Source organism: Capra hircus, chromosome 12 (genome assembly GCF_001704415.2).
Source record: "Capra hircus breed San Clemente chromosome 12, ASM170441v1, whole genome shotgun sequence".
Lineage (NCBI taxonomy): Eukaryota > Metazoa > Chordata > Mammalia > Artiodactyla > Bovidae > Capra > Capra hircus.
In genome coordinates, this window is record NC_030819.1 from 50960139 (window position 1) to 50978746 (window position 18608).

The 18608-nt window shown below is 46.5% G+C and overlaps 1 protein-coding gene across 4 annotated transcripts in view; it reads right to left on the minus strand.

The window, feature by feature from the left end:
* The window catches only part of XPO4 (exportin 4), a 91685-nt gene continuing 73696 nt past the window's right edge, over positions 620–18608 (minus strand). For 3 of the 4 annotated variants that reach the window (XM_018056545.1, XM_018056546.1, XM_018056547.1), the window contains 10 exons: positions 17734–17893; positions 17075–17244; positions 15902–16076; positions 13317–13610; positions 12091–12271; positions 9376–9494; positions 7893–8023; positions 7260–7377; positions 6793–6885; positions 4776–4996 (listed from right to left, as the gene is read on the minus strand). In XM_018056545.1, coding sequence (XP_017912034.1) covers positions 4799–4996; positions 6793–6885; positions 7260–7377; positions 7893–8023; positions 9376–9494; positions 12091–12271; positions 13317–13610; positions 15902–16076; positions 17075–17244; positions 17734–17893 — 1639 coding nt within the window. In that variant the 3' untranslated portion in view covers positions 4776–4798. Of the gene's footprint in view, positions 4997–6792; positions 6886–7259; positions 7378–7892; positions 8024–9375; positions 9495–12090; positions 12272–13316; positions 13611–15901; positions 16077–17074; positions 17245–17733; positions 17894–18608 lie in introns of all 4 variants that reach the window. The other variant, XM_018056544.1, reaches the window with a different exon arrangement.

Sequence of the window (18608 nt, forward strand, 5' to 3'; positions counted from 1 at the left end):
ACAATATTTAGGATTAGGTAAAAAAGAAAGTCCACCTAACACACAGCAGATGGTACTTTTCCATTTTCCCTGAAAAGTCAAGAACAATGACCCAACTACACTTACTACAAATATTCCTCCACCCCAGCGATTTAACTAATAACGCTGAAATTCTAAGAGTGTGAGCTGAGACAAAAACACATCTGCTCAATACAACAGAATATAAATGAAATTCTGATTTTCTCTCTGAATCCTGGACATTGTATTAATATTAGGGTTGGGTATTCTCCCAGAAGGTAATGCAATTCCCTATTTTTAACTGTGCAGATATGTCCTCGTGTTCTTTATTTAAAATTATTTTGACTGTGTAACGTCCCCAGTGTCAGTCATCCTCTGCTTGGCTGGTCAATGAAGGGGCACCATTCCATAGCTTTCATATGGTAGTCTAGCTAAACTCCCATGAACAAATCACACATGATCAAAACAAAAATGTAATAAAAATATTTAGTGAAGACATTTTAACTCCCATGAATTAAAAAATACAAATAAAATTTTATCAGTTGGATATTCAGCTTATAACTGGCTCAATACAAGGCCTTGATTTAATTCCTAGAATCGTACTATAGCATCTTTTGAAAAATTAAATGCAACTTTATATCTTTATTAATAATGTTAATAGAGGTAAATATTTAAACAGTATACTCATCCCTGGGTCTCTTAAAAAAACTGAAAAGTCAGTATAAGTTTAAAATTTTAATATTTATAAATTTAAAAAATTTTACACATGCTGAATGGTAGCAGTGCTAACATTTTGTGACCATTAAACCAGAAATGAAGCCAAAAAGCTCACTGCATGGAGCTTTTTCCTTTGTACAGAGAACCAAATCACAATACCAGTGTTTGCAATCTGTCACCATCTTAAGTGGTAGAAGACACCACACCAGGCAGCCTGGCTTGAGACAGTGTGGGCACACCCCCCTCAGGTACAGAGCGCAGACGCACTGCTGAATGTCAAGCTGGGACAGTCAGCCATCAGTACATTCTGACCGCTCCTAACAGCTGAGAGCCTAAGAACACAGACTGAAAAGAAAACCTGAGGCCAAAAGCTCTCCAATGCTGGGAACTCTGGGACCAGGTGAAGGGCAGATCACAGAGGGCAAGCGGGACAAAAACGGTTTGGGGTGAGAGCCGCAGGGGCAGACATGCGGACCACATCTCGCTATCACCGTGCATCCACCTTTACAAAGACTCACGTGCACAGAGCTGAAGGCAAGGAACAGATCACGTCATCCGTCCTCTGCAGGACAGAGCGGATGCCCGTCGTTAGGCTTTCATCTTTACCTGAACCAAATATAGTCTTTGGCTAAATGTCATGGATTCCCAGTATAACTGATCAGGAATACGTCACATTTCTTACATCAAAATTAAAATGTTTAAAGTTCAATTTGAACTACAGCACTTCAAACTAATTTCAGCTCAGCAATATACCTAAGTTGGATATTTTAAAATTTTAGAATATCAATTTTTAAAGAATTTTTAGATGCAGTGTTTTCAGAACATAGTTATTACCAAGTCAGAGAATATCCACTTACATTTAAAAATAATTTAAAACATTATTATTATTATATCCTCAAATCACCTATGCTGTTTTACAGAGAAATTTACAGAAAATTATAATATTAAGAACTCAAGATCCAAATTGGTTCCTTATTCTCTGGTTATGAAAAACCCCTAAGAAGTACTGAGGTTTCTTCTTCTGAACAGTTAATATTTTATTCAGGAACTTATAACAAGAATCATTGTCAGAGACAGCTAATTACTAAGATCTAAGGACAACACCTCTAACAGCAGAGGTGACAAACAGAAACATGTAAAATTATGAAAATAACATTTTAAGGGTGCAACAGACCCTGCAGATTAAGATACTCAAACTTGAAATCCTTGAAATTGACAACTCATTTCCTTCAGTACTTGAGGGATTTATACAAGTATTAACAGACACGGAGAATATGGTCATATCAGAAATACAAAGACTTGACATTTTTGGTAGAAGAGAAAATCCAGCCAAAGACAGTAAGGGAGGTTAAGCAATGCTAACTGGGGGAAAGATGTTTGGTTTTGAAATGCAAGTTGTGAAGAAAAAAAAAAGTAGTAACCACTTCCTCTGAACAGAGTAATGTGATATAGTTAGAAACACTGTTTTCAAGGAAATAAGACTAAATTGTTAAAACTAGTTTGAAAAAAACTGCGATGTTAGGAAATATGCCATGATCTCCCAGCCCATGAAGACTCACATTACTGTGCTGAAAAGATGCTGTCAGGTGTGCCCCAGGCAGCCAGCCACCCAGGACTGCGCACAGGACCTGCACGCTGACCAGTCCTTCCCACAGAGCTGCTGAACGCTTGCTTGTCAGAGGCTGTCACAGGAATACACACTGCAAAGACACACAGAGTCCGCCGGGACTGCGCCTCCAGAGACAGAGGGCCGAGGAAAATAAAAACGAGAGCGAGCTGACAGCGGAGGTGAAAGGAACCTGTCAGTGAACCAGAGAAAGTATAAACACACTCATGTAGGAACTCAAATACGCAACAGTGTCCCTTGAATGTATAAAAAAGGGGCACAGATAATGTTTTTGCTTTTAAAACTCCTCTGACAAGTCAGTTTTAATAGTAAAAATCAATTTACTAGAATTAAGCCAGCATTCTTGACACCCACTCAGCCAAGACCATTATAACAGAACCGTCCAAAACTGGGAAGTCAACAAACATAGCAAAGTAAAACACAACACCCAAACTGAACAGGTATCCAACCAGGAAAACAAACAAACGCCTGGAGAGAGCCTGGCTCCGACCACCCAGACACAGTGGCGGCCCATCCTTCCAGTCTGCCACTAACCCACAGTCTTATGGTACTTTCAGTACCATTTGGTCCAAGCTGAAGAAACTCTCATTTCAGCTGAATGGCTCCTAATGAAAACACAGTATCGTGACAGAATATGGGCAAATTTAGCAAAGACATCTCTGTCCAGATGCCCTGTTGTTTACCAAAGCAGTCCTTTCTACTTATCTTTCTTTTTAATAACAACTTGAGTACAGTCTTGTCACAGTAAGAGGACGGGCCCGGTCAGCTGCATCTTGGTGCCCTTAGGCAGAGAGACAGGGATGTATTTAGATCACAACTGCTGGGCCCAAGGGCACTGGGACACTGAAAACACCAGAACACCACAAAACAGAGTAACTCCTGCTGCCTCTGACTTCAAGTTCTCTAAGGGAAGGAAAGAGAACCCTAAAAGTAAATGCACTGTCCCAAGTGTCTCAGGAAGGTGGTCATACGTGTACTTCTGGAAGAGGACACCAGCTTCCCCAGACATCTTCCAAGACGTTTCTGCTCTACCTCAGCTGTTTAACCAGCCACGATCGAATAAGAGAACATTCCACAAAAAGCTGAGGCTTTGCTCTGTGTTTAGCAGTGCCTGCAACAGGCTGGGGGCCTGTAACTGCCCGGAGCACAGGGCCCTGCACACACGCGTCCTCTGTGACCATGCTGTGGGTCCTGACCCACAGGGGCCAGGGTCACATGCCTGCTGGTCCTAAGTTCACTTCCCTTTCTGTGATCTGAGCTGGCACACAGAGCTCAGGAGAGTATGACAGCAGTACACAAATCCTGATTAGAAAAATCAAAGGTATCTAAGGTGAACTTTTTAATCTCTTAAATTCACGTGGCTCCTGTGAAATGAGGGTAATTACTGCTCTGACATCTCCACCTTTAAGTGTGTGTATGAACCAGCAATTCACATCCTTAAAAAGAGTTATTGCTTAAGCAAGCCATTCAGAGCAGAGTATCAGCCACGGGCCATGAGGGTGGACAGAAACAGAAACGTACTCAGAAAGTTAGACTAGGTATGAATGAGCCTTTCATTTCACCCACAAAACCACAAAGACACAATCAAACGGGCCCTGGGTTCATAGCAGCCAACACCCTAAACCAACTCTGAAGCGTCAAGACTTGATTTCTTACTAAAACACTCTGCTTCTTTTTGTAATTTCTTCTCAAAATTAAGGCAATGAAATGGCTACAGTTCCTAAAGTTATTTTTATGGAACAAAAATAGACACACATTTTTCTCCTCTGGTTCAGGCATCAGAGCAGGTTCATAGGACCTGCAGTGGTCAGGCTGCCGTGACCCAGCAGACAGGGGGCAATGAGAGGCCACAGACACCCACCCTGGTGCCCTTCTCTGGTTGGAGCACCTGCCCCTCCCAGGGAAGGACGGGACTGGGCTGGGGGGAGCACATCGCTAGAAGCGTTCAGTGTCTCCCGCACTGACTGAAAGCTGCAGGGTGGCAGAGGAGAGGAGCTTGTTAAAATGAAGAATCCAGGGTCCAATAAACAAACTCTGAGGGTCCATGGTTGGGCCCCGGGGTCTACCCTTTCAACCAGCTCCTCGGTGATGTGCTGTCAACGGCCAGTGGCCGAGCAGACATCCAGCTTGTCTGTAAGGACAAGACTGGACGCTGGCGGCCACCTGATGCTCTGTCAAAGAGGGAAAAGGCACTGGGGATGTACTTCCTGGTGCCCACATGTGTTTGCACACATACTGAGTTTCATTTGACAAAGTACAAGCCCTACGCCGCACGGCGGCTAACGCCTACAGCAGAAGCCGATTCGAGCCGACTCTCCCCGCATCACACCCCGAGCTGGCAGGCTCTCCAGAGTCCGAGCGGCCGTGGGATTGATGAACAGGACAAGACTCTAGTCAACTCTCAGCAATTCAGTGCACTTCGCAGGAAGGGTCTGGTACAGCATAAAGCTCTGTTGTTTATTTTACACAAAGGAGACCACCAACATTTGCCATAAACTCTTCTAAACTCTTCAGGAAGGCCATCTTCTGCTTCCGGTCCAGCGCGGGGGGCGTGCTGCTCGCAGTCAGCTTGTTGAAGGCATCAGCTAGCCTCTGGTAAATGACTGGGTCTTGCTGACTCGACAGCAGTGTTTCCACCAGTTCCGAGTACTCTGCCTGTTGAAGAGAGAAGGGCGCAGAGCATCCCTAAGGTAAGTACAGAAGAGCATGATCATCCTCAGACACTACACAAAACACCAATCAGTGGGCTGCAGGGCCCAAAAGGCAGGCCAGCAGCTCTTCTGATCCTTGACACCTCCTGCTCTGAGCTTTTCCACTGGTAACTCACTGCTGTGTAACAAGCCTGTGAGGTGGACACAGCTGACACCCCTGCTTTACAGACAAAAGCTCTCCACAAAGAGAGGCAAGGACATAGCCAAGACCAGAGGCCTTTGAGCAAGAAAGAGCCCAAGAACTGCGTCCAGAGCCCAAAGGATGACCTACTTTGTGCCGCTACCTCTCCTTGCTGTTTCAAAGCACTTTATTTTGCATTTTACGATACTCTTGGTGGGTAGATTTATGGTAAACTCCTGGGCCCTAAGTCTACAAGCTGACTCCCAGGTTTCCTGGAGGTCGATGCAGAAATCCTACCCGCAGAGCAACGACACAGGGCATGCACCAAGTGCAGACAGGAGCTGGGCGAGGGGCGGGGAGGGGCATGGCCCGGCCTCCTTTGCAGCAGAAGGGAGGTGTGCTCCGTGCTCAGTGGCGTGGACCGGTAGTGGGCGTGGCTTCCCTGCCTGTGATGCCCTCCACCATAAAGCCTGGCACAGCCAACAGGGTGTGGGTTAAGGGAACCCAGGCAGGGCAGCTTTCTAAAATAAGCACTATGAAAAAAGCGGCTGTTACTCCTTCTTGTGAGTTTCCTGGGGCATCGTGAACCCAAGTGGGGAGGCCAGATGCTAAACCCATCTGGACAAGAGGGGTGAGGCACACACCCTACCCCACCCCTCAGCATGGAGCTGACCTAACTGCCTGAGGTGGCGGGCCTGTGCACAGGGATTGAGTGTACACATACACACACACAAGTACATGAGCGTACACACACAAAGACACAAGCGCACACACGCATGTCACTCCCCCAGTCACAGGAATGGCAGTGGCTCTAGGGCCAGACCAGCCAAGCCTGAGGCCCTGCCCTCTTTTCTACAACGTGTGCCTGTGTTTTCTAAAAGGCCACCAAGATGGAATGGCTTATGTCCAGGGGTGGAGGAAGAAGGCAGAGGGAAGGAAGCAAGTAATGGAGGAGCACCCCTCCCCCAAGCTGGGCACCACACATGGCAGAGGTGACAAGAGTCCCTGAGCCCCCTGGAGCCAGGTGCTGCAGGAAGGTGGTCTTTAAGTAGCATGCGAGGCTCTTCAAAACCTACCCTAGGTCCCAGGCCCAGCAAATGCACAGCCCTCCCCTGCACCCACAGGGACCCCCTCCACTGGGAAGGGGGACACGGAGCTGTGGAAGATGGGCAGGCCAGCCCAACCCCTGCATTCCCCACCATGCCCGCCCCATCAGGGGGCACTGCACATGGCCTCCAGGCTCCAACCACCCACAGCTGTCCACCCTGTCCTAGGAGACAACACACTGCGGCTTTCCAGGCCGCCTGAGGGCAGACTCCTCGGGGTGCCCAGGCTCCTGTATCCTGTTTCCTTGCAAAACTGAGTTCCTCAAGGACAGAGGCCGTGTCTTCCAGCACAGGTGTTCAGGACAAGTTTGAGGGTAGTCATCAAGCAAAGGATGGTAATGACAGTGGAGAAGGGAAAGTAACTACTTATGAACAGCTTGTCAGATAAACACAGAGAACGCCCGAGCTACTGAGAACGAGGCTTCCAGGAAGGTGCAGACACATGGAGGCCCAGTCCCCGAGGAACAAGCGCCAGCCACATGAGCCAGGAGAGGCCCAGGGACTCGCCAGTACCTGATGCAGGCACACCAGCGTGTAGAAGGCCTCGCCGGCCGCGGTGGTCATCTCCGTGCTGTGCTTCTGCAAAACCAGCATATCAAACACCAGCTGAAAGACACGGGAACACCTCTCAATAAAGACATGGACAACCATACCACCCTTCAGTCCCTCCCCATTCCAAGAGGGAAAAAGAAGGTGGTAGTTATTCTTATTTATTAACTAACTCTAAAAGTAAAGAAATAGTTTTCTAAAATGCCAAGGACAAACGTGAAGATGTTATTGCTTGCTGTGGTAAATGAAGTTATCTGATTATTGAATTACTGGTACAGTCACCACATGGAATTTCAAGAACACAAAGCGACAGAGGAGTGGTATCCGAGGATGCTACGAAGCTGAGCTCCTGAAACCACAGTGGAAAGAAAGACAGTCTTGTCAGGGATAAAGCTGTCGGCACCGCCTGGCGGGAACGCCCAGCGCCTCACCTTGAGGAAGTGCCGCGTGGCCAGGAAGAGGGGTGCGTCCGTCTCCTGGGCTTTTGCACACTGCTCAGCTAACGGAGTCAAGGCTTCCAGGCACAGCTGGCAAACCTCCGAACTCATTCTGATCACCACAGTCAAAGAACAACGAGCACAGAGAGCTGTGACTCAGAACACAACACTTAGAGCTGTCAGCCAGTGGACGACTGTTCTAGAAGTGAGCGCACTGAAGTGAATATGTGGGAGTCTGCTGAGTGAGATGAGAGACCAGGGCCCCACTGTGTCCCAGCCTGCCCGCACGGGTCTAGGGCCCAGGACTGGGGGATCTCCATGTGCTCTGACTACGATACACACAACCAAGCAGGACTAAGATCAGAGGCCAGCAACAGGGCCCGACTCCACTGGCTGGGCTCCATCAGACAGGACTCTGGGACCAGGGACCAGAGACCCTAGGATCTGGGAAAGGAGGCCAAGGTGAGGCAAATTCACAAAGAAACACAGCATCACTGTACCTAAGACACGCTGCTTTTCAAGAAATTAGACTAAACAACCAAAGGAAAAACACAACTCCTGAAAATGCTTCTTCACGCACCCTCTTTCCCCAGTGCCAAGTGCTCATGACACATTTTTAAAGGATATGATGTCATTCCTAGTTCCAGCGAGTACATCAGACTTTTAAAAAGATCTTCAGGAAGCTGCGGTATTTTCTCAGGAAAAATCTCACAAATAAATGTGATTAATTTGTAGTATTGATTACACAAAGTTGGAAACTGAAAAAGAAATATTAAATATTTAGATGTTCAATGATACCTGTTTTCATTAGTGGAATAAAGCATTAAGCATCAAGCTTCTGTTTGTTTAAAACACATACAGGATACAGAAAACACAAAGACACAAATAAGATGTAAAAAACAGTTGCAATAAAGCAAGTATGTTAGCAACTAATAGATCTTGTGCTGGGAACTAACAACCCTTACCCCCACCCTCAACTGCACAGACATGGAGGGTCTCTCTCTGTCCCCATTCTGTGTACACACACTCCTCAGGGTCTCCCCCCCATTCTGTGTACACACACTCCTCAGGGTCTCCCCCCCATTCTGTGTACACACACTCCTCAGGGTCTCCCCCCCATTCTGTGTACACACACTCCTCAGGGTCTCCCCCCCATTCTGTGTACACACACTCCTCAGGGTCTCCCCCCCAATTCTGTGTACACACACTCCTCAGGGTCTCCCCCCCATTCTGTGTACACACAGTCCTCAGGGTCTCCCCCCCATTCTGTGTACACACCCTCCTCAGGGTCTCTCCCCCCATTCTGTGTAGCACATGCTCCTCAGGGTCTCCCCCCATGGTGTGTATACACGCCCCTCAGAGTCTGCCCCACATTCTGTGTATGCACACGCTCCTCAGGGCATCCCCCACCATTTTGTGTGCACACACGCCCCTCAGGGTCTGCCCCCTCATTGTGTGTACACACACACTGCTCAGGGTCAGCCCCAGCCCACATTCTGTATAGCACACACTCCTCATGTTCTGCCCACCCCTTATTCTGTGTAGCACCCAGCCCCCTCTTCCTCTCCCTCCTACTCCTGGATGGTTCTGGGGTGGGCGGGGCAGAAGGGGTGTGAGGCCTCGTCACCAGCACACCCTCGACACAGACTGGTGAGAGGAGACAAGGCCAGTGCAGTCAGACACAGGGAGAGTGACCAGCTGAGGTAGCTCTGCTGTCTCCACCTGCTTGTCCAGGAGCGGCTGGGATGTACCCTGCTGCCCAGCCCCTCAGCCTGGGCATGTGCCGGGAAAGTACCAGAGGACACACCTACACATACAACTGCACACACACACAACCTACTGCATCTGCTGAACACACGCGACCAGCGAACACTAGCACTCAGTCTCTGAAAGACGCGGTCTTTCCCTGGCACTGGGGGGCCAGGGCAGAGGGCAGGGGCGGGCACAGGCGTGAAGGACACAGCACAGCAGCACACGGGCTCTGTCTTCAGGCACACTTCATAGGTACCAGCTCTTAACTGAGTCAGACATGCACTTGTGTCCCAAGTATCCTGAACTTTCACGTTCAAGCACGCAGGGTTTCAACGTTCACATTCCTCTCTTCACGAACCTTCAAGAGGTCCTGTGACATCAAGGGCAGGATCAGGTTCACTCCATATAACACAACGTCAGCCGCCGACACAGACCTGCTTGCTGCCGGCCCGGGCTCCTGGCCTCTGAACACTTCATCTGCAATGTGACAACAATGCGGTCTTACAGCTGCAACATCAACAGACGGATACACTCTCCCACCTGACAGGGAAAGTGGAGTCACAGCCCAGGACAAAACAAATCCATGGGAGGATGACACAGACACCTGGGTCCTCCTTCCCTGCTTCGTTCTAAGGGTCTGAGCACTGGGTGCAGATATTCTGTGTTGACATTATCATTCTACAGCGATGAGAGTAAAACTAATGCTTCATCAACATTTTTTGAAAAGTAAAGTAGACTCCACTGACACAATGGTCATATTGTGGAGTAAATTATTTCCATAGCAGTAGTCATTTTTCTCCTAGGTACGTGGGATTTTTCTAAGCTGAAAAAGAATGGAGAAAAATACTGGAATATTCCATAAAATAGAGGTTTGTTTTTTTTTAAGTTGCTAATATGACAAAGAATTACTATTCTTAATCCAAAAATGAGGCATAAATTACTAAGACTCTTAAAGACCTAAATGGATAAAGGACCAAAATCCATAATAAACATCTAAGAAACTATAAGTATTTCAAATGTTCAATATTAGGAAAACAGGTGGGTTAACATGCAGCCATGAGAAAGTCATGAGATGTGTTAATGACAAGGGAAAAGCTAACAATGAAAAGGGCAGAATATAAAATTATATTTGGACTATGACTACAAAACAAATTGTACAAAATAATCTGAAGAGAAATTAACAAAAAGCAACTGAAACAGCTGACTCTGGATTAAGTCAAAGTATGGGTGATTTTTCGGTCTATATACTTCACATCTTTTCTACTATGAGCATATTACACTCACAACAAGGAGGGAAAAAAAAATGAGGTTTAGAAAAAAAAAACCTACCTCTACTTAAAAACCATGTTTTCAGTGTAATTCTGTCCTTCTCTCCAGAGGCTCAGCTCTAACTGGAAGGACCCTACTGTCCACAGCCAGGCACTGCTGAACCTCGGTCCCACTGGCAGGAAGTCTGGGCTGCTCGTGGGGCTCCCCGTGCCCCACACCTGCTCACAGGACAGGCTCTGGGCCTGGACTGTGGCACTTGGCTCTGCAGCCGCTGGCTCCCCGAGGAATGGTAATGTGCTTTGATATCTCACCCAGTGTTATTAATTTTATTTCATAATATTAAAATATTTTCTATCTATTATCTTTATTTTTATAATAATCACTTAAAAACATTCTTTTCAATTTTACCATCTGTTTTATCAGCTAATGCTGCTGCTTTATCATTTTGTACTTTAACTGTCTTCATTTTTTTTTTTCCTTCTAGATTTCAACTCTACCCACCTTTACTCTAATCTTTTTACCCTTATTTTGTACTTTCAATCCCGAGCATTTTGGCCTCAATTTCTTTTCTAACATGTTATTATGATTTTAATCCTTTTGCTTTTTTATTCTGAAAACCTGCCCGTCCACAGTGACCCATAACCTCTTTTCCACGGCTCACTCCTGGGGGAGCCTGAGGTCTTCTGTCCCCTCCAAATGCCCTTCACACAAAGCTCTCTGTCCCTCCCAACCTCAGTTCTCAACTCCAGTCGGGGCTCAGGGCTCACATACTATGGTCCACACTCCCCTCAGAAGTCCCCACACCAATGGGCACAGTGCTCGAACCTCAGCAAGTTGTGTCACATGCACCCTTCGAGGGAAAGGTCAGGACGGCTTGAGGCGTTACAGGGTCACCTGATCTAGGAAAGGTGACGCAGTGCCAGCCTGAATGAATTAGGAGCCCCAGGACCAACACCCGCGTGAGCAGCCAGGCCTGGAGACAGTGGTCAGGGAAGGCCCATCATCTCAGGGCCCTGAAACCGCTGGTGAGTGGACAGAAAAGTGACCGGTGCAAAGAACAGCGTCCAGTGTCGGGTGTGCTGAGCCCAGGGGGCGGGAGGTTTCTGAGAAGAGGAGACAGCAGTACCCATGAGGCCGAATCACCCAGACGCACTGGCCTGTGACAGTGGAGGTGACGAGACCGTAAGTGATGAGAGCAGGTATCAGAAGTACCTTGCAGCTCATCATTAACCCACCTGACTGGACAGGCACTGACTATCACACCCCCTCTACAGTGAGGGAGGCCCAGCACGGCTAACAGACGTCCCCCAGGTCCTGCTGGCGGGGGGGCCCCCAGCGCAGGGCTTCACAGAAGGGTGTGCCAGCGCCCAACTTCAGTGGCTCCCAAGCCGCACTGACCAAGGGCTCGGGTTCCCTAGGTGTACCTCAGAGGACACAGAGGAGCGAGTCAATAAAACTAACTGAAGACAACGGCCTCTGGAGTCCATGCAGGGATGCGAGCACCAGCCCTGCTACCTGCTGGCTGTGCGCCTTTGGGCAAGTGGCACAGCCTCTCTGTGCCATCTCCTCCCCTCTCACGTGAGTGAGCAGCGGTACCAGCCTCAGGCTGCTGAATAGGAGCATGCCTGGTACCGACCAGAACTTTGTGAAGGGCAGACACCAGCACTGACATCTCTGGAAGAGGAGAGCCTGGCACACAGGGCGCTGGGCCTCCCACCCGCCCCCACAGCCACAGAGACCAACTCTGCCTACTGTGTGAACGGAGCTTCCCAGGGAGGCCACACCAAAGCCTCGCACATGTTACCTGTGTCACTGAAATCTATGAACTCTTTGGACAGAAGGTTGGTCAGAAGCTCCATGATGAGGAGAAGGTCCTGGTACTGCTCCTCCTCGGCCGTGACATCAATTCTCTGCCGCCCCAAGTTATTCTTCGAATACACTTGCAACAGAGTGAGGCAGGCTTCATACAAGTTCATGGCTTTGGACTGGAAAAAAGTAGGCAGAAGTTATGCTACTGGGGAGAACCTGGCTGGGAAACAAACATAAACATCAAAGAATATTTAAATTTGGATATAATAAATTTATAAATTCTGATAGTTGCTCTAACACTTGTTTTAAACTATATTAAAGCATTAATAAAAATGGAAAACCGTAAGATTACAGTTGCATTTAAAGTGTTAGTAGTATTCTAACATAAAATTTGACACTTTGTGTGCATTTGATAATACATATGAGAAAGTATGATTTTGGCAACAGAACTGCTTTACTACTTCAACTTCTTGTATGACAAGTTTTATTTTAAGATTGAAAATGGTTTAACTTGCAGAAGCACAAAGCACAGAGTACCAAAGATTAGAATGAACAGCCCTGGCCTAACCACTGAACAACGCACCTGTGATGACACTTAACACCATTTACAAAATGAAACCTCACTTTTGAGCAGTTTCCTTTGATCTAATGGAGAAGGAAATGGCAACCCACTCCAGTATTCTTGCTTGGAGAATCCCACGGACAGTGGAGCCTGGCAGGCTACAGCCCGTGGGGTCTCAAAGAGTTGGACACGACTGAGCGACTAAACCACCACTTTGATCTAACAGCAACAACAACAAAACACAAATCGGGAACACCTTTGCTGACTGAATATAAAAGAACTTAGTCTAAACATTCATCTGATTATAAAACAAAGACACAAATCACCAGCTCAGATTCTAAGTCCCAGGGTTCCACCACAGAGAACTTGGTTACAATTTTTTACCATAATCCAACTGTTTTATCAAATAGTCTTCATTTGAATAAGGAGTAAAATACTAGTCAAAAGAAATGACTAATCACTAACGTTTTTAGGGCAAGAATTTACATTCATTCAACGAGCCATCCTCTGAACTCTGAATTCTTTGAAAATAGTTTTTTTGAACAATGCTTTGGGGGCACAAGAATATTATTTCAAATAACGTTCACTCAGTGTCAAGTATCTGTTACCTTGTTACACAGCTCTCAGGAGCTCTGATCTAGAAGAGACCAAAGACTCACCTCTCCAAGATAGCATATCTGCTTATGCGCAACTTCAACAAAAACTTCTATAATGAGGTTGACTGTCTCTGGCGTGTTTTTGTAAACTTCCATCAACCCAATGCAATTGGTAAGGAAGTCCATAAGAAAGTTAAAAAGGATGGCCACGTTGTCCACCTGGGTGGCCTCAGCAATGCCGCACAGGGCCTCCAGCGTGGCCGTGATCTCCTGCTTCACCTCCTCCTGCTGGCATGTCTGTGGGAAGTTCTCCTGGTTTATCACTCTCAAGAACCGCTGCTGAAGTGGCTGAAGAACCTAGAAAATAAAGCATGGGTTTTCTAAACGTATGACTCGCAAGTTTTTCAATCTGGACAAATATTCACTTTCCACAACGTTTCTAACTGTTGGAGGCAAAAAAGCACAGAAAACAAAGGTAATCCTAACTTCTGGCAAACAAATCCCCCAGCAGCACATGGAAAGGTGCGCACATGATAAGGCAACAGGAAAACCAAGTCAAAACTCTCTGAAATACCTCACACCTGTCAGAGTGGCTATCCTCAAAAAGATAAGAAACAGTGCTGGTGAGGATGTGGAGGAAAGGGAACCTCCATGCACTGTCAGTGGGAACTCAAGTTGGTGCAGCCACTATGGAAACAGTATGGTGGTTCCTCAAAAAATTAAAATCAGAATTATCACACAATCCAGTCATTCCACCTTGGGTATTTATCTGAAAAAAGAAACACTAATTCAAAAAGATACATCCACCCAATGTTCACAGCAGCACCATTTACAACAGCCAAGATGAGGCAGCAACCATCTTTGGCAGCAACCGTCTGTCCACTGACAGACAAATGGGTAAAGAAGGTGACGTACATACACACAGTGGAATATTACTTGGCCATAAGAACAAGGAAATCATGCCATTCATTCATGGAAGGAGGAAGACGGTCAAAGGCACAAACTTCCCGTTACAGGATGAGGAAGCACTGAGGGTATAACATACATGACGTGACCACAGTTAACCACTGCTGTAGGAGATGTGGGAAGGTTAAGAGAGGCAATCTCAGGAGTTGTCATCACAAGAAACAAATGTTCTTTAATTGCTTCTTCTTTTTCGGTACCCATGAGATGATGGATGCTAACTAAACTCACTGCAGCAATGCACTTCACAACATATGTAAGTTAAACCACTATGCCGCAAACCTTAAAGTTACACAGTGATCTATGTCAATCATCCCAGTAAAAATGAAATAAAGAAGTTACTGTTTATGAAAAAGCATGTAAGTGCATGCGATCATCTTACTTCCTTCAGTAATTTGAGAAGAAAAAGAAAAAAATGTGACTTCCTCAATGCCATTCACAGAATTCTGTTACTATTCTCATCTCTTTTCCCTTATGGGGGGAAAAAAAAGATCCTTTATAAAGGTCCAGAGTGTAGCTATTTTAGACTTCATAGGACACACTATCTCTGGCTCAACTACTCAATTATGATTTCACTGTAGTGTAGAAGTAGCCAAGGAAAAGATGTAACTGATTAAGCATGACTGTATTTCAATAAAACTTTATTTATAAAATCAGACAGCAGCCAGATTTGGCCTGCAGGCTGCAGTTGCTGCCATTAGAAATAAGGGTTAGGGTTAGCAACTCTGTCCTATGGGTGAAGACCAATAAGCTCTGAGTCTGTCTCTTTCCTTCCCAACTCCTCTTGGCACAGACCATAACTCCAGATACTGAGGTCCACCATGGGTACAAGTAAATATGAGTAACCATGAAGATGTCTTAATATTATTTAAAGCTGCACATACGATAATAAATTTAAATAGAAACGGGACTGGGCTGGTTTACAATCCAGTTCTAAAGTCAGACCATTGCCTATTTCTGTTCTTATGCCCTTTCTCAAGCACTGAGAGCATCCAATCACAGAGATGACAGACTGCTAATTCTCAGTGCCAGTTGAAAGCTTCTTATATAAGACACTGTGTCCAGGGTGGCTGCTATTGGTTGAATTGCATTCGTGCTGTGCTCAGTCATGTGTCCAACTCTTCGCAGCCTCATAAACTGTAGCCCACCAGGTTCCTCTGTTCATGGAATGTCCAGGCAAGAATACTGGAGTGGGTTGCCATTTCCTTCTCCAGGGGATTGTTCCAACCCAGGGATCAAACATAGGTCTCCTACATCAGCAGCTGGATTCTTTACCACTGTACCACCTGGGAAGCCCATGGGTTGAATTACATCCCCTCAAATAGAAATGCGGATGTCTGAACCCCTAGCACCTCAGAACACGACCTTCTTTGGAAACAGGGCTATTTCATAACCCCCACAGGTGACATGGCTTCCCTGGGGACACTGAGACACCAGGGCTTCCCTGGTAGCACAGCTGGTAAAGAATCCACCTGCAATGTGGGAGACCTGGGTTTGATCCCTGGGTTAGGAAGATCCACTGGAGAAAGGAATGGCTACCCACTCCAGTATTCTGGCTGGTAGAATTCCGTGGACTATACAGTCCATGGGGTTGCAAAGACTCAGACACAACTGAGCGACTTTCACTTTCACTTATGGGCGACACAGAGATGCCATGCAGATGGGGGGGGGGGGAGGGGCGTTACCTCTGTCCAGTACTGCTGCTTGGTTTCTGTGTCCATGTGTGCAAACCCTCCCAAGACAAGCGCCTTCATCAGCGTCCTCTGCACAGGGCTGGACAAGAAATTCAGAGGTGGGCTTCGGCTTGCAAACTGCTTGGCTAAGTTCCACCAGTTTTCACACTGAATCACTAAGTTTGCCCTGCAGGGAGAAACGACAGGCATAAGATGCATTACTTACTTACCCTGCATGGACACTCAGTAACAAAAGTGGGAAACAACTGGATTTAACTACTTTAAAGTCCAGCATGATAAACTTGGTACAGACTTGGAAGTCTTGTATTCAAACCCAATTAGCCATTTGTCAAGGTAAAATTTATTTAATCTCTCTTAATTACTAGTTTCCTCATCTGTAAAACAAAGGTAACGGGAATAACAGCTCTGAACCTCAGGACTGAGACTAATAAGACGTGCAGACGCCGCACATGCAATGTCAGGAGCAGCATCTGGTAAACCGTGAGAACTCAACATACAGCAGCCAGCGACAGGAGTAATCACAACCACGGATCCACGGAGTAAGAAAACGGAAAACATTCGCAGAATTTGTTGTAGAACACACTAAAAATTTTATTCTGTGAAATTAAAATAATTGTTAAATCACCAGTTTTTCTCATCTTTAAAATGGGGTAATACTAATGGGATACCTGAAAATTCAAATTAGACCACTCTACTCCTAATGTGGGATAGACCTTTCTGCATTTGTTCCAACGGTTTGATACATTTTCTAAAGCAGCGGTGCCCAACCATTTGGCACCAGGGACCAGTTTCGTGGAAGACCATTTTCCCACGGACAGGGGCAGGGTGTAGGGGTGGTTTGGGGATGATTCAAGCGCATCTCACTTGTGCTCCTGCCCCCTCACCTGGCAGGAGGCGGAGCTCAGGCAGCGGTGCCAACAATGGGGAGCGGCTGTAAATACAGGTGAAGCCCACTCACCTCCTGCTGGGCGGTCAGGTTCCCAACAGGACATGGACAGTACCCATTCATGGCCCGAGGGCTGGGACCCCCATTTTAATCACTGCTCCAAAACTGCAGGGTCTCCCTGGACCTCAGGACCAGGCGACTGTCCGTCAGTGGGAAAGCCTCTCCTGACCTGACAGGCGGAGCTCAGGCGGCAGTACCTGAGGTCAGTGTCTGCTCACCTCTCCCTTCTCTCCACCAGCGTGACAAGCAGCTGAACCGTGTCGTCCGCGAGGCCCTGCTCGCTGCTGCACACCGAGAGATTGCTCAGGACCTTCTGTAAGAGGTAGCCAACGATCCACTGAGAGCCCTCTGTGTCTGCTCCAAATGCTGTGCTGAACGGCACACTTATCTTCAGAGAGAAAACAAATATTTAAGGTCAGAAAGATCTGCTGAAAAGAAAGGAAGAAAAACCCACAGAGAAACCAAACTGAAATGAGCACGAAACCTGAAGTACCTCACACCAATTTTCTATAGGTATTCATTTCCTGAAGTCCAGAAAGGACATCCTTAACCCACAGATATTCCCCACTGTGGCTTTTCTGTTAGCTTTAACTATTCTCGTACCAGGAACATAGGCACGTACTTACATTAAATGCAGAGAACGTAAATTAATCCATTCCTAAATAATACTCTGAACCTCACAGAGCTTAAAGTATGCAGAATCACACAATGCACTCCAGGAAAAGTTAATTAAAATTAAATAGCACACTGTCCACGCAGTGTGGAAGATGCTTGGCTATTACTTACACACTGATAAAATCACCAAGAAAATTGTTTTCATTTCTCTAAACCCTATCCTCATAAATGCAAACCCAGTCAAGCAGTGCCACATTCTGACCTGATCGTACAGCTTCTCATCCACCAGGAGGTAAGTCTTTGCCCAGCGCTTTAGAAACCAGACAATGTCTTTGCCCATCTGAGGGCTTAGCAGGTGTGTGAGGTCAGCCCTTATTGCCCGAGACTCAACTTCTGAAACTCTGAGGATGGCAGACAACAGCCTGTGGGCACAAAAAGGAGGTCATGTGCTTCTTTCTTTCTTTACTGCCTGTCTAACCATATTTTTTTCCCTAAAAGCCCTTTTCTGTTTCTCAACTCTCTGAAACTGTCTTCAAGAGGGTTGGAGACACATGTGTGTCTCTGTCTTATTGCTGACCTTTCAGGAAGCAGGAAGAAAGAAAACAGAGAGTCATGGCTAGAGACACCTTCTGCTGGGACAGAGCACACGTAAATCTACCATGTACAGATTCAAGATGGAGAAGTGCATGAAGTTAACCGCGCAGAGTAAATGCAACTTAAAACTCCTGCTGCTGGCACTGCTCTACTTTCACATGCTGGCTATTTTACGGTGTACACAGGCACAGCTAAGTGACCCATCTGAATACTGAGTCTTGTCTCTAAATCTGAGTCTTATTTACTTTCTAACAAACTTGATTAGTAATGGCATTTTTCAATAAAAATGTTGCATGTATGATCCTTTCTGAACACTACAGGGTTCATACCCTGTGTAGTATTAACATAGCAGGATATGTGAGTAAGTAAAAAAAAAAAGTCTTTGTTCTGCATTTGGGAGGGGACACAAGCGATGTCCATTTAACTTGACTTTGGCTAAAAGGCAAAGCAGCGAAGGACTAAGGGGAGGAACCCATTCTGACACCACTTCAGCAGCTTCAGTGCAGAGGCAAGACCGCTCCTCTCGGGACAGAAAACCCCTCG